Source organism: Vulpes lagopus, chromosome 7 (genome assembly GCF_018345385.1).
Source record: "Vulpes lagopus strain Blue_001 chromosome 7, ASM1834538v1, whole genome shotgun sequence".
Lineage (NCBI taxonomy): Eukaryota > Metazoa > Chordata > Mammalia > Carnivora > Canidae > Vulpes > Vulpes lagopus.
In genome coordinates this window covers 80,919,255-80,932,333 of record NC_054830.1, presented here as the reverse complement: position 1 = coordinate 80,932,333, position 13,079 = coordinate 80,919,255, and the positions used below count along the sequence as shown (strand labels likewise).

Here is a 13,079-nt window from a genome sequence, read left to right as displayed (position 1 = left end):
AGATTTTATTTATTTATTCATGAGAGACACACAGAGAGGCAGACACATAGGCAGAGGGAAAAGCAGGCTCCCTGCAGGGAACCCGATGCAGGACTCGATCTCAGGGATCAGGACTCAATTCCAGGACTCAGGGATCACGCCCTGAGCAGAAAGCAGATGCTCTACTGCTGAGCCACCCAGGTGTCCCCAAGAGAAGGTTTAGAGACTTGATTGCCCTTGGCCCTTTTGACAGATTAACCACCCCTGTACTACTACCCCACAACAGCAACTTCAAGCAACTTTACTGGAGCATGACTGTATGGGACTTGTTAGAATAAAGTATGACCAGTGTTTCAGTGGTCTTTCTGTTACTTTCTATACCGCAGAAGTTAATAGAGAAATTGGGTTTTGGGACCAGAGTACAGATAAAGGATTGACAGAAAAAGAGAAAATTATATAAATACAGTAACTTGACAGTCCCTAGAAGGAAGCAATTAGAGAGTTTTGGGTTGATAGAGCAACACTGCCTCCATTGCTAGTGGATTACTGAACTGGAAGGAAGGAGACCCCTCCTCATGGTACCTTTTTATATCTCCAGGTTCATGGACTGGTTTAGGGATAGTAGAGTATGGGGTGGAGGAGAAGGGGCAAGCCCTAAGAAGCATCTCTGATGTCCCCAGAGGTGGTGCTGCCTGCCATGCCAGGAGGTGAAATTTCCTGGAACTGGGAGCCTTTTGAGGTTGAATCCTGGGCTCCCATCTCCTCCTCAAGTGTCTGTTGTACTAATTCACAAGGGCCAACTGCCCCAGATTGGATTTCTGCCTTGATGTGTAGGAGCATCACCCATAGCAACTCACAGTTGAGCAGTAGAGTTCACAAGGACCCTGACCATTTCTCTGTTGCTCGGTACTCTTTCCCATTTGTCTACTTTTACTGTTATATGTAAGCACACAGTTGGCTTTTATTATTCAAGTTAAAGTTTTATCTATAAAGGGGGTGGGTACAGAGAACTTGTGGTTGTAGCCAGCGCTCCAGGGATTCTGGGCAGAGGGGATGTTTGCCCTGGATTCTCCAGAAGACTCGAGATCCAACTACATGACCTTAAAAGTCCATAATAAGCATCCCATTTTTTCCAGCATGATAGCCCTTTCATCTGGCTGTGTTTCCATGGTTTCCAAACTGACTATTTTATTTGCATACCTCTTAGAGAGTTCATTTTCTAAGTGACTCAGCTTTGTTCTGGGGTCTTTCAGTTTACCTCAAGATGCTCTTAAACTCTGGCTGCTTAACTGCTACCAGCTTGGGCCCACTTTGGTTTTTCCTGTCTCTGTGTAGTTGTCATTGACCCATCATGCCATGTATAGCTCCTCATTGAAGCATCTAAGCCTATTTGAGGCTACTAGGATTAGAGAAGTCCTAGGAAACCACCATCCCTCTCTAGTCCTGGGCAGTCTCCCCACTAATCAATATTAGCACCCACATCCCTTTCTCTTCTTCTTCACCAGAGGCCAGTATCTCAGTTGATACTTCCAGAAGCTAGAGCAAGAAAACTACTGACCTTGTCTGGGAGTTTGGCTTAGTTTCTGAAGGAAGATTTGGGCCAGGCTCTTGGAAAACAGAGTACTGGTAGGGGGGAGATGGTTGTGAGGAAGTGGTTGGGAGTCACCCTTGTTCTAAGACATCTGATAGAGCTGCGTGACCAGATCTGCTGCTTTGGGAAAGCTCAGGAACCATGGCCTCTACTGCTGGAACCTGACCCAGCCTCATTCCCCATCACTAGAGCATGAGAAGGACCGGCTGTGTAAGAGTGCTGACTACATGAACCTGCACTTCAAGGTGAAGTGGCTCCACAATGAATACGTGCGAGATCTGCCTGCCCTGCAGGGGCAGGTGCCTGAGTACCCAGTGTGAGTCATCATGTGGGCACTACACAGGGAAGAGAGGGGGGGTCCCTCCATCTTAGAGGGCAGGGTGGGCAGGACTTGTGTCTTCAATTCAGTTTAGCAAGCCAGTGTTGAGACTGCCAGTTCTGGGCTCTGTTGTAGAAAGAGAAAAGCATCAAACCATGCCCTACCTTCCAGAAGACCCTAGTCTGGGGGAGCTATTAGACACATGGCATATGCCAGCCACTGGCTCCTACCCCCATTTCTCCTGTCTGGCTGCAGGTGGTTTGAGCAGTTTGTCCTGCAATGGCTGGATGAAAATGAGGATGTGTCCCTGGAATTCCTGCGTGGGGCTCTGGAACGAGATAAGAAGGATGGGGTAAGTTGGAGGCTTGGACTACACAGAGGTCAGGCCAGGTCTCCCAGCAATTAGCAGCCAGCAGAAGTCCCAGGGCTTTATTTTCTTCCCTTTGAGTTCATAAGGAGGACTTTTGAGGGCCAAAGAGTCATCCCTGCTGGGCAGAGCCCTTGTGTACCCTACACACTTGGGAAAGGGTAGTGGCTGAAGATGATGATCCTGTTGTTGGCCTTCCTTAGTTCCAGCAGACATCAGAGCATGCACTCTTTTCCTGCTCTGTGGTGGACGTCTTCACACAGCTCAACCAGAGCTTTGAGATCATCCGGAAGCTGGAGTGCCCAGACCCCAACATCCTTGCCCACTACATGAGGAGATTTGCTAAGGTGACCATGACCCTCCTTTCTCCCTTTCATTCGCCTTTACCATGCTCACAACCTCATCATAGGCCTGAGCTCAATTCCTCTCCATGGTGGCCTTCAGGTGAAGTCTAGTCTTTCAAATGAATGAAGCATTCTCATTTGCTTGTGTCTGGGACAGACTGGTGGGTTTGTCTTGGTGCTGTTCTGGGGTTGAGAGGGGGTTTTGTCCTTTACTGTGAGATTCCCCTCTACTTCCCTATTGTTCTGGGATCAGAGGAATGACCTCAGGCAAGATCCCTGTAGGGAGAGCTAAAGGTTCTCTCCTTTCCTTTTCTTTCCCCCCCCACCCAGACCATCGGGAAGGTGTTGATGCAGTATGCAAACATCTTATCAAAGAGCTTCCCAGATTACTGCACAAAGGAGAAAATGGTGAGGGTTAGGCCCTGTGGCCTTAAAGCTGTTTGGGTAGAAGTGAAAGACATTTGAATCCTTGCTTTTGAGGCTGTCTCTTCTCAAAGCTGAGGGTGGGGTGATGCTTCTGACTTGATTCCCAATGGGGCTTCTTTTGAGATTATGTCACAAAATAAGAACTTGACTAGAAGTTCCTCTGAGCCTCCATTTGGTACTTTATTTTCTACTAAGCTAGAGCTTTGCTTAATCTTTCCTTCTTTTTTAATGAAAAAATAAAATTTAAGACGTTCAAAGAGTAAATAAAGGATAATACCATGAACACCTGAGGCCCACCACCCAGCTTAAAAACAGAAACATTTGCTTCTATTCTTCATTCAAGGAGAACTGTCTGAACTGGTTCTAGATCTCAGTGCTTAGGAACAGATGCATAAAATATGAATTATAAATTCCCTGTGGCTTTTGAAGTAGTATGAGAGAGGTATCCTAGGCTTGATAGGTCCTATGTTAAAAGGAGCCAAGACTCACCAGCTCCATTTGTCCCCAAAGCCCTGCATCCTGATGAACAACATGCAGCAACTGAGGGTCCAGCTGGAGAAAATGTTTGAGGCCATGGGAGGCAAGGAGGTAGGTCTCAGGGTGTGGAATTGCTGCACTTTCCCTTTGTTCCTGGGCTCCCTGGGTGTAGAACTCATCAGCAATTTAGCTGAGGGTCTAGGCTGGGTTAAGCTGAAGGATCAAAGTAGGCATTGGGGTAAAGGCTCTTGGAGGGAGGAGTTAGTGGCACAGGAGGGGAACAAAAGACACAAAAACCAGCTCAGCCAAGCACACCTTCTTTGGATACAGTTGGACCCTGAAGCTGCAGACAGTTTGAAGGAGCTGCAGGTGAAACTGAATACAGTTCTGGATGAGCTCAGCATGGTATTTGGAAACAGGTCAGTGTCCCCAAATAGTCATAAGAGGCAGCTATGGCCCCTGGCCAATCCCAAAGCCCCTGCTCCACACCCTCCATCCAGTGCAGGTGTGTGGATCTTCCCTTTCCTCCTGTTGGCTGTCCCTGCTGGAGCTGTACCAGGAGTGTGCTGGAATGGGCCTGAATAGCTGGTGCTGTTCCAAGGACTTTGTGTGTTTGGGCAGGGAAGGGCTGCACTGCGGGCACATGTGTAGTTTTCAGGTGCGGATTGATGAGTGTGTTCGACAAATGGCTGACATCCTGGGCCAGGTGCGAGGCCCAGGGAATGCATCCCCCAACGCCAGGGCCTCTGTGGCTCAGGATGCAGATAGTGTGCTCCGGCCTCTCATGGACTTCCTGGATGGCAAGTGAGTACAGCATTCAGCTGTCCTGTGGGACAAGCAAGGCAGAGGCCATCAGATGGGGGAGCTGTCAAGGAGGGAGGGCTCTCAAATCCTCACCCCAGTCTTACCTGTTACATGGGCCTGCAGCCTCACACTCTTTGCCACTGTGTGTGAGAAGACAGTCCTGAAGCGTGTACTGAAGGAGCTCTGGAGGGTGGTCATGAACACGATGGAAAGGATGATTGTTCTGCCCCCACTCACTGACCAGACGGTAAGGACACTCCCCTTCCACTTTGTCCTTCTGTCTCCCCTACCTTGCTCCACACTTCCTGAGTTTGGAGTCCTCTGCTTTCGACTGATCCTCTCTCTGTCCAGGGCACCCAGCTGATCTTTACTGCTGCCAAGGAGCTGAGCCATCTTTCTAAGCTCAAGGTATATGGATGTATGGAGTCCTTCTGAGGCTGAGGGTGACAGGGTGCCAGGAGAAAGGAAATGTGAGCTTTGGAAACAGAAGAGGAAGAGAATGAGAGGAACATGTGGTGTGAGCTAGTGGGTGGGGGAAAAACTTCCATGATAACCCCAAGCTGTCCTGATGCTATTGCTTTCTCTGCGGTTCCAGGACCACATGGTGCGAGAGGAAACACGGAGTCTCACTCCAAAGCAGTGTGAAGTCCTTGACCTCGCTCTGGACACTATTAAGGTGGAGACCTCCCCCTTCTTCAGACAGTCATACTACCCTACCTCAGTAACACCACCTCTTGGCGCTAGCATTCCAGTCTGCCAGACTGGTGTCCCATGGGCTTTTGCCCCCTCACATCCAGAAGGGAGTGATTTTTATGTCTGTTTCTTTCTTTGCGATGTCCATATTGCTGCTTGGAAGCAACCAAAAGTTACCTCCTTTATGGTCTCAGATGACTTACCACAGACCCAGAGCACCACTTTTTCTTGGGTTTTGAGTACAGTTCAGTTTACTTAGTTCCTCATTGCTATTCCTGAATATTTTCCACTGGGAATTAATCTTTCATATCCTTTTACCCCAGATCTGGCAGAAATTTCCCTCTTCCACTTTAGTATAAATTTGTTTGGGTTTTTAAATTATTTTTTTCCTACTACCCATTCATTCATTCGACCAGGCAACATATGCACATGGCACTGTGTGCTATAAAGGATACAGAGAGAATCAGATATAGTTCCTAGCTTTAAGAAGCTTATAATTTGGTAAGGCTGTAATAAGGAAGATACACATGAACTGTGATGCAGGTCACTTGGGAGAGGTATGTCATAAGTATAATATTCTCTAAGGGTTCAGGGGGGTAAAAGGGCACTTCTGGCTACTCTCTCTACCTGAAATGCTTCTATTTCATATCTTTGCCTGTCTGGGTAGATCCATACTTTAAAGACCACATCCAGGAGTATGGTCATCCCTTACTGCTCCTACTTAAGTAATACTCTTCACCTGAGAGGTTCTGATTCTACATGGCATTCAGATCTTGTTGTTTATGGTTTATTGTCCTCATCATCCTCTTTTGGCATCCTCATTGAGCTTCTGTGTGATTTCTCTAAGAACGGTGTTGAAAGCTGCCTCTCTATAAGGGGAGGAGGCTGTAGCAGGTATTCTTTTGTCTTTCAGCAATACTTTCATGCAGGAGGTAATGGGCTGAAGAAAACCTTCCTGGAGAAGAGCTCAGATCTGCAGTCTCTACGCTATGCCCTGTCTCTCTACACACAGACCACAGATACACTCATCAAAACCTTTGTGCGCTCACAGACTGCCCAGGGTAAGGCCTAAGGACTTTGAGTCCCTGTCTCTGCTTCTTGCAACATTTCTGCCTCTAGGGAGTCAGTATCTTCCAGCCTTTAGGGAGGATCCAGCTACTTCTTCTGAGAGCCAAACTCTGATCCCCAGGATTTCTTGAGGGACCCCAGTACTCACCCTCACAGCATACCCATACCAGACAGGTATATCATAGGGACCTGGGAAATGTGCCTGAGGCTCTTTTCTCAGACATTGCTTGGCTAGTGCATGTTTATCAAGGAGTGTACCCTATCTTTTAGGAAGTGTCTGTCAGGAAGCCTTGAGAATGAGTGGTTGAGACACTCATGAAAACTCAGCTTTGGAAATCTTTTTGGAAATTGTCCTGGGGAGAGAAAGCAGAATACTATAGATTGTCTAGTGTGGATGAGAAAAAAGACTAGAAGAGGCATACTATGAGAGCATTTGAAGAGAGGATGTGGATCCTGGGCCTCTGTGCATAGCTGAGGCTCCAGCCTCATGGGTAATGCTAATGCACAGGGACCCAGTCACCTAGTTTTCTCCCTGTGACTTCTAGTTCTCAGAACCCCTCCCTGTCTCTAGGCAGGCCTCTCTATAACAAAACACATTGACCTAGATTTGATTTAGACTGAAATTCTGCCCCTGGCCCTGGAGCACGGCCCTCCCAGGAAAGACATTCAGACACATCTGTTATTTCTTCTTCCAGGGAAACCCAGGTGTGATACCTGGAGTAGTGAATCTGATTGAGGGAGTAAGAGGACTTAGGCCTTCTGAGCTGTGGATCCAGAGCTGACCTGACGGGGAAGAGGGATCTAGGCAGTTAGAGTAGATGAAAGGTGAAAAGATGCAAGGGACCTGCAGTACTGCTCCATTTTCCACATCTGTTCTTATTTAAAGTCTAGGTGGGAAGAAGAGAGAGTAAAGAAGTTACAAACCTTGGTCAAGAAGTTACAAACCTTGGTCAAGGGGACTGGGAGATCTTTTACATAGATGTATGTGGAAAGACTTGTAACATCAGAGGAGGATCTGAGTTAATCCAGAAAGGATTTAACTCTTTAGAAATCCTGAGCTTTAGGCTACATGTAAAGATGAGGAAAGACTAAAATGGACATATATCCAGTAAGAGCAGGGGTGGGTACTGCAGTGAAGATCCGAGTGTATGTGTGTACCTTTTATACACATAGCTTTTTACCCTTTCATTTAAAGCCAAGGAGATTAGAGCCTATGTTTTTCTTTCCTGCCCTGCTGGTCTCAAATACCTTCTCTCTGTATGTTCTTCTGTTTTCCCCATGATCTGATTGATCTTTGACCTATGAAGTCTAAATTAGAGCATTCAGACTTTGACCCATAACTTCTCTCTGTATGTTCTTCTGTTTTCCCCATGATCTGATTGATCTTTGACCTATGAAGTCTAAATTAGAGCATTCAGGCTTTGACCCGAGCACTTTGTCTTTCTCCACCTCATCTCTGTGCTCCCTCAGGATATATGTAGAGCTGCGCTGAATGGCTGTTAACTCCTTAGACCTCTAACTGATTCTTCTTTCTCTGTCCTGCTGCTGCTACTACCTCTTGACTTGCCTGTTCTCACTCAGTGCATGATGGGAAAGGTATTAGGTTTACTGCTAATGAGGACATTCGGCCGGAAAAGGGTATGTTGTACACCTTCACATGTGAATTTAACATAGGCTAACACTGTTGCCTGTGAACTAGAATGAGCTGCTTAGGCTGACAGTAGGGGAGCCATGTGTCAAAGTTCAGAAGCTCTATCGTAAGTCTCAGAGATGAGTTATGTATTCATACAGTCTCAGACTAGGTTAACAGTAGTTCTGTCCTCAGGATTCCTCTGCTCCTATACCTGAGGACAAAGAAGTTTTATCTGGGGTGCATGGAACTGGTATTTTCTCAAAAAAGACTGAAGCCTCTGCTGAGGCGAGCCTACAAACTGGCCAGAGATTGGGACTGGGAAGGTGCTTGTAGAGAGGTCCAGGTGTGAATAGGACATAGTCTGAGCAAGGCAGCCTCCCAACTGGAGGCCTTCTGGAATCTGAGGATAGGTGGCAGTGTATACTGCCTTTGGCTAGAAGGGATCCACACTTTTCCCTTGAGATACCATGGGGTGGACATGATTTCCAAAGATACAGAATGGCAATACTATCCTTCTCCAGTATCTTCCAATGAAAAATTCTTCAGTCTAGGATATAAAAGAGGTTTGGGGAATGTTAAGAGATTTCCGGTGCGTTTTTGGAACATTTCACCTAAGATGTTGTCAGCCTAATGCATTTTAATACACAGCCTCATTCTTTATCCCCTTGCTTTCCCTTCTCCCATTGCTTACTTCCCCATGGCTACTTTGAGTGATTGCTTTAGGCTTTAGGGAATAAGGTGGTAGCCTTATAACTCCTCAGTTTTACCTGGGATAATAGGCCTCAAGTTTTAGAGTTCTCCAGTATAGGAACAACTGTCCATCTGTCCTTCAGGATCTGGTGTGGATGATCCTGTGGGAGAAGTCTCTATTCAGGTGGACTTGTTTACACATCCTGGAACTGGGGAGCACAAGGTCACAGTGAAAGGTGAGTGGCACAGACTTAGAGGTCTCAGATCTTTTCTTATGCAGTGGCCTTAACAGTTGAAGGCAGAGTCTGCTTTATCCCAGTCCTCCAACTTATCCCCCTTGGAATGCCACCTGGGGGCTCCAGAACTGGGAACACTTGGTGGGATCTCTGACAGACTTCCCTTGTTTGGGCAGTGGTAGCTGCCAATGACCTCAAGTGGCAGACAGCGGGTATGTTCCGGCCCTTTGTGGAAGTGACCATGGTTGGCCCACACCAAAGTGAAAAGAAGAGGAAGTTCACAACCAAGTCAAAAAGCAACAACTGGGCTCCCAAGTACAATGAGACATTTCACTTGTGAGTTATGGGGTAGGGAACCTGCAGGACTCTGGGGTGGGGGTGAGTTGGGGAGTAAGACTTGAGAGGGGAGAGGAGGGATGGGTTGGATGGGGTAAATTCAGTTGAACACATTCAGCTCTGGCCTCCTCCCTTCCTCCTACCCTGTGCTCACAGCCTCCTGGGAAATGAAGAAGGGCCAGAAGCCTATGAATTGCAAATATGTGTGAAGGATTACTGCTTTGCCCGTGAGGATCGTGTTTTGGGGCTGGCTGTGATGCCTCTGAGGGATGTAGCAGCCAAGGGCAGCTGTGCTTGCTGGTGTCCCTTGGGCCGGAAGATCCACATGGATGAGACAGGCATGACTATTCTCCGGATTCTATCTCAAAGAAGCAATGACGAAGTGGCTCGGGAGTTTGTGAAGCTCAAATCGGAGTCTCGTTCCATGGAAGAGGGGAGCTGAGCACCTAGATTCCTGTGCCAACCAAATGGCATCAGTTCCACAAGTCAGGGCCAGTGAGAGTTACTATGTAGCCAGCTTAGGGTCCTCATAGTCAAGGGGCTGACTCCTTCAGTTTAAGGAAAAATTGGGGTGATCAGAATATGTCTTTTCATAGAAAGGGTCACAAATCCCTGACCAGTAGGTCTGTGGTGCTAGGAGCTGGGCTGTGGGGACCACTGCATTGGGAGGTTTTCCATAAAGGGAGGGACAGGCATTTCTGAGAGTGTTAGCCATTCTTGGCAGACACCCCTTCACCCCACACCCCATCTCTACCCCTCTCCATGCCATACATTATCCAGTTAGACTTATCCATATCAACCATTAGAAGAACACAGAGAGCCTGGAGCATGTGTACCTGGTTAGCTAAATAGTCAGTTGAGCCTACAGTTGTTGCTGGGCCCTATAGTCTGGATTGGGAGTATGACCAGGGCACGAACATACAGAACAGAATTTAGACCATACCTTGGGAGCAGGATCCACTAGTTTTGTGGAGCTCCATGAAAACAAGGCTTTGAGGGCAGCCCGGGTGGCTCAGCGGTTTAGCGCCGCCTTCAGCTCAGGGCCTGATCCTGGAGACCTGGGATCGAGTCCCACGTTGGGCTCCCTGCATGGAGCCTGCTTCTCCCTCTGCCTGTGTCTCTCATGAATAAATAAATAAAATATTAAAAAAAAAAGAAAGAAAGAAAAAACAAGGCTTTGAGACTGAACAAGATACCTTCTAGAAATGAGCTGTGCTAATCCTTTCCCCCAAATTATATGTCATGAGTAGAATGAGGTTCACATGGTACTTCGAGCCCTGAGCAGAATACTTTTGCAACCCAGGCACCAGAGGCCCCCTGCCCAGGAGCCCCCTCCCTCACTCCTGTAAGAAGGGGAGCAATGATGTTTTCAGACAAGAGAGGCTGTTCCTTTGTGTATGTACCTAAGGGCTAGTTGAAGGATCCAGGAGAGAGAGTTGTGTTTTCTTCTTGGGTAGGCTCTGAACAAAGCCAAAAATTGTAGAAACCAGTCTAGAAGCAGTCCTCTTTACCTAAGGCTCCTGCCTTCTGGTTGTCCTCCACTTTGCAGAAAGAATCTAGTCTTTGGCCTCACCCCTCTTCATCTAGGTCAGCTGCTGTTCCCCTCACAGATGTTCAACCCTACAGAAGGAGCTTGGACTGTCTATCATCCCTTTACAAGGCTGGACGGAGGAGGCTTCAACATTCTCTGGGAAGTTAGAGACAAACTCTTTTTCAGGAGGTCATATGGACTTCTCAGGCCCTTGGTCAGAGATGTGACGTGGTTCTTGGATATATCCTTAGTAGCAGCCTCCTGGACCTCCTGAGGACTCTGTGTTGTCCACAGCTGTACTGGCCATTACATGAAACAACAAACCAAGCATCTTTGCTGTTGTTAATTATCGTATGTGCCATTGTTACAGAACATTTTTGGCTAGTCTCTAATAAATTCTCTTATAGCAGCCTCTGGGGTCTGGTAATTCTGTTAAGGTGTGGAAAGTTGTAGAAATGACTATCTTGTATAACCCTGTAAAATGGTAGATTTTGTATCTGGCCCTTCACTGCCTCCTCCTCCTGACAAATGATGGAACCTAAAGCAGCTCTGGATAAGCACCAAGCAGTAAAGCAGGTAATGGACTAGTATCTTGGCCTTGACTGGAGACCACCACCCCAGTTAACAGAGTCATGGGACCCAAGGTATCGGCTTCCTGCAGAAGATCAAGAAGAGTAGATTGAGAAGAGATGTCATGTGCCAGTGAAAACTAGTCCATGTTGTGAGGACAAAGTAAGGGTCTCCTGGGGAAAAGTGTGCCTCTGGGGATTGGTAGAGAGCTGCCATGTACAGGACAGAGAAGTAGGCCTAGGAGTAGAAATTGGCCTTTCATTTGGGAAAATTCAAGGAAGGAAAGCTGGAGTAGAAAATCACCCATGATATTGGAGAAAACAAGACAAAAGTGAGGCCTCCTGGCATGGGAATCAGAGAAGCTGACACACGAAAAGTGCTTACTTAATTTCTTAGCCCTTGCAGGGTGGGGGCTGAGTGAGAGCACAGGACAGGGGATTAACTCCAGCCTTCCAGTTTCTCATTTCCATTTACTTGCTAAATAAATCCTTGCAATTCAGTTCCCCAGTTATTTTTAAACTTCCTCCTTCTTTCCCAAATCATTTGCCCTCAGTCATTTCTGCCTCAAACCTACCTGTTGAATCCATTCTTACCTCAGTTCACAGTACCACAACTGGAATAGTGGCTTTTAGTTTCTCTTGACTGTGATAATCACCCGCCTCTGTTCTGCCCCTGCCCTCTTCACATACTCTGGTTAATCTTCCTCCTGTTAAAGCTACTGGGTGGTTATCTTATCATAGCCTTCATGCTGAAGTTCTAAGACCCTCCAAGACAGTGCATAAATCCCCTCACCATCCTGTGGCTATTCTTTTTTTTTTTTTTTTTTTTCTTTTTCCTGTGGCTATTCTAAAGCACTTACCCCTAGTTCCAACCGCACCCCCACCCTGTGCACTCCTACCCTGTGTGCCTTTGCACTTCTGTTTCCCCTTGCAGACTTCCATGGCCTGCTGAGTTCTGAAACTTCCTGGCTGCTATTAGGACCCAACCAACCCTGATCCCCCTTCACAGAGCACTTTACATAGTTATAATTTAATTCTCTGTCTTCCTTCATAAGCCTGTGTGTGATCTATCCACAAAGGCAGGGTCATAGTATTTCATCTCTGTTCCCCAGTGGCTAGCACAGAGGGCACTCAGGTACTGAGCCGGGCCAACAGCTGCAAGATCCTTTGGGGAAACCCCGGAGGGGAGGGGCGACGGGGAGGGGCCGTTGGCGGCGCCGGAGACGTGGGGCGTGGCTGGAGGTGGCGGTGGGAGGGGCGAGGTCAGAGGCGGGGCTCTGCTCTAGGCTTGAACCTGGGGCTCTGGGGCGCCAGCGCAGAAAGCGTTAAGATGGAGGTTGCTGGAGCTGACGCCGGCAGCGGAATGGTGAGCAAGAAGCGCCCGAAGGTGGCGCGGGAGGAGTTGGTTACTGCCTTCTCCCTCCCAGCACTGAAGAGACTACCCTCATACTAACTGACGCTCGTACAGCTATTTGTACTTCCCAGTAATACTGTCCAGCCTCTTACTTTCTTGTAACTGTACTCCTGATACTTCCCAAGATTATTGCTCCCTCCCCGTACTTGAGTATACATGTTTCCCAGACACCCCAGAGAAGATATTTTTGCCCAGATACCTAGCAAAGGGGATCTTTATCCTCCACCAAATACTTCCCAAAGTGGGACACATTTATCCAGTTACCTCATGAAACAGATACCCCCAAGTCCCTAGCTAAGGCGCATTCATTCCTATTAACTCATGGAGTTTGTCCACTTCTCCAGCACTATCCAGATTCACTGAGAAGCAGCATCAATCTTACACCACATTTGAATTGAAAGTGGCACGTTTGCTATCCTTCCCTCATATGGCACAGGAGACCTACTTGGTAAAGAAAAGTCCAATTCTGGCTGGCTACCCATGGCTTGCAACAGCCTTGCAAGTTTGAATTAGTAGCTATTTAAAACCAGATTTCACATTTTAAAAATGCAGATTTCTAGTTTAAAGGGGGTGGGGGGACCTGTTAACTTTTAACTCACATT

At 47.4% G+C, this 13,079-nt stretch overlaps 2 protein-coding genes across 17 annotated transcripts in view; both read left to right on the top strand.

Moving 5' to 3' along the window:
• Positions 1-10,903, top strand: part of UNC13B (unc-13 homolog B) — a 231,920-nt gene extending 221,017 nt beyond the window's left edge. For 10 of the 16 annotated variants that reach the window (XM_041760948.1, XM_041760950.1, XM_041760949.1 and 7 more), the window contains 15 exons: positions 1,760-1,886; positions 2,145-2,241; positions 2,460-2,603; positions 2,931-3,008; positions 3,537-3,614; positions 3,834-3,922; positions 4,155-4,307; positions 4,431-4,554; positions 4,659-4,715; positions 4,903-4,983; positions 5,914-6,061; positions 7,650-7,706; positions 8,535-8,627; positions 8,804-8,963; positions 9,120-10,903. In XM_041760948.1, the coding sequence (XP_041616882.1) occupies positions 1,760-1,886; positions 2,145-2,241; positions 2,460-2,603; positions 2,931-3,008; positions 3,537-3,614; positions 3,834-3,922; positions 4,155-4,307; positions 4,431-4,554; positions 4,659-4,715; positions 4,903-4,983; positions 5,914-6,061; positions 7,650-7,706; positions 8,535-8,627; positions 8,804-8,963; positions 9,120-9,405 (1,772 nt within the window). In that variant the 3' untranslated portion in view covers positions 9,406-10,903. Of the gene's footprint in view, positions 1-1,759; positions 1,887-2,144; positions 2,242-2,459; positions 2,604-2,930; positions 3,009-3,536; positions 3,615-3,833; positions 3,923-4,154; positions 4,308-4,430; positions 4,555-4,658; positions 4,716-4,902; positions 4,984-5,913; positions 6,062-7,649; positions 7,707-8,534; positions 8,628-8,803; positions 8,964-9,119 lie in introns of those variants that run through there. The other 6 variants (XM_041760956.1, XM_041760951.1, XM_041760952.1 and 3 more) reach the window with 2 other exon arrangements.
• Positions 10,904-12,034: 1,131 nt separating this feature from the next.
• Positions 12,035-13,079, top strand: part of LOC121494480 (phospholipid-transporting ATPase FetA-like) — a 124,700-nt gene continuing 123,655 nt past the window's right edge. Inside the window, exon 1 of the mRNA XM_041760969.1 lies at positions 12,035-12,429. The gene's annotated coding sequence lies outside the window, so the exon portion shown is untranslated. The remainder of the gene's footprint in view (positions 12,430-13,079) is intronic.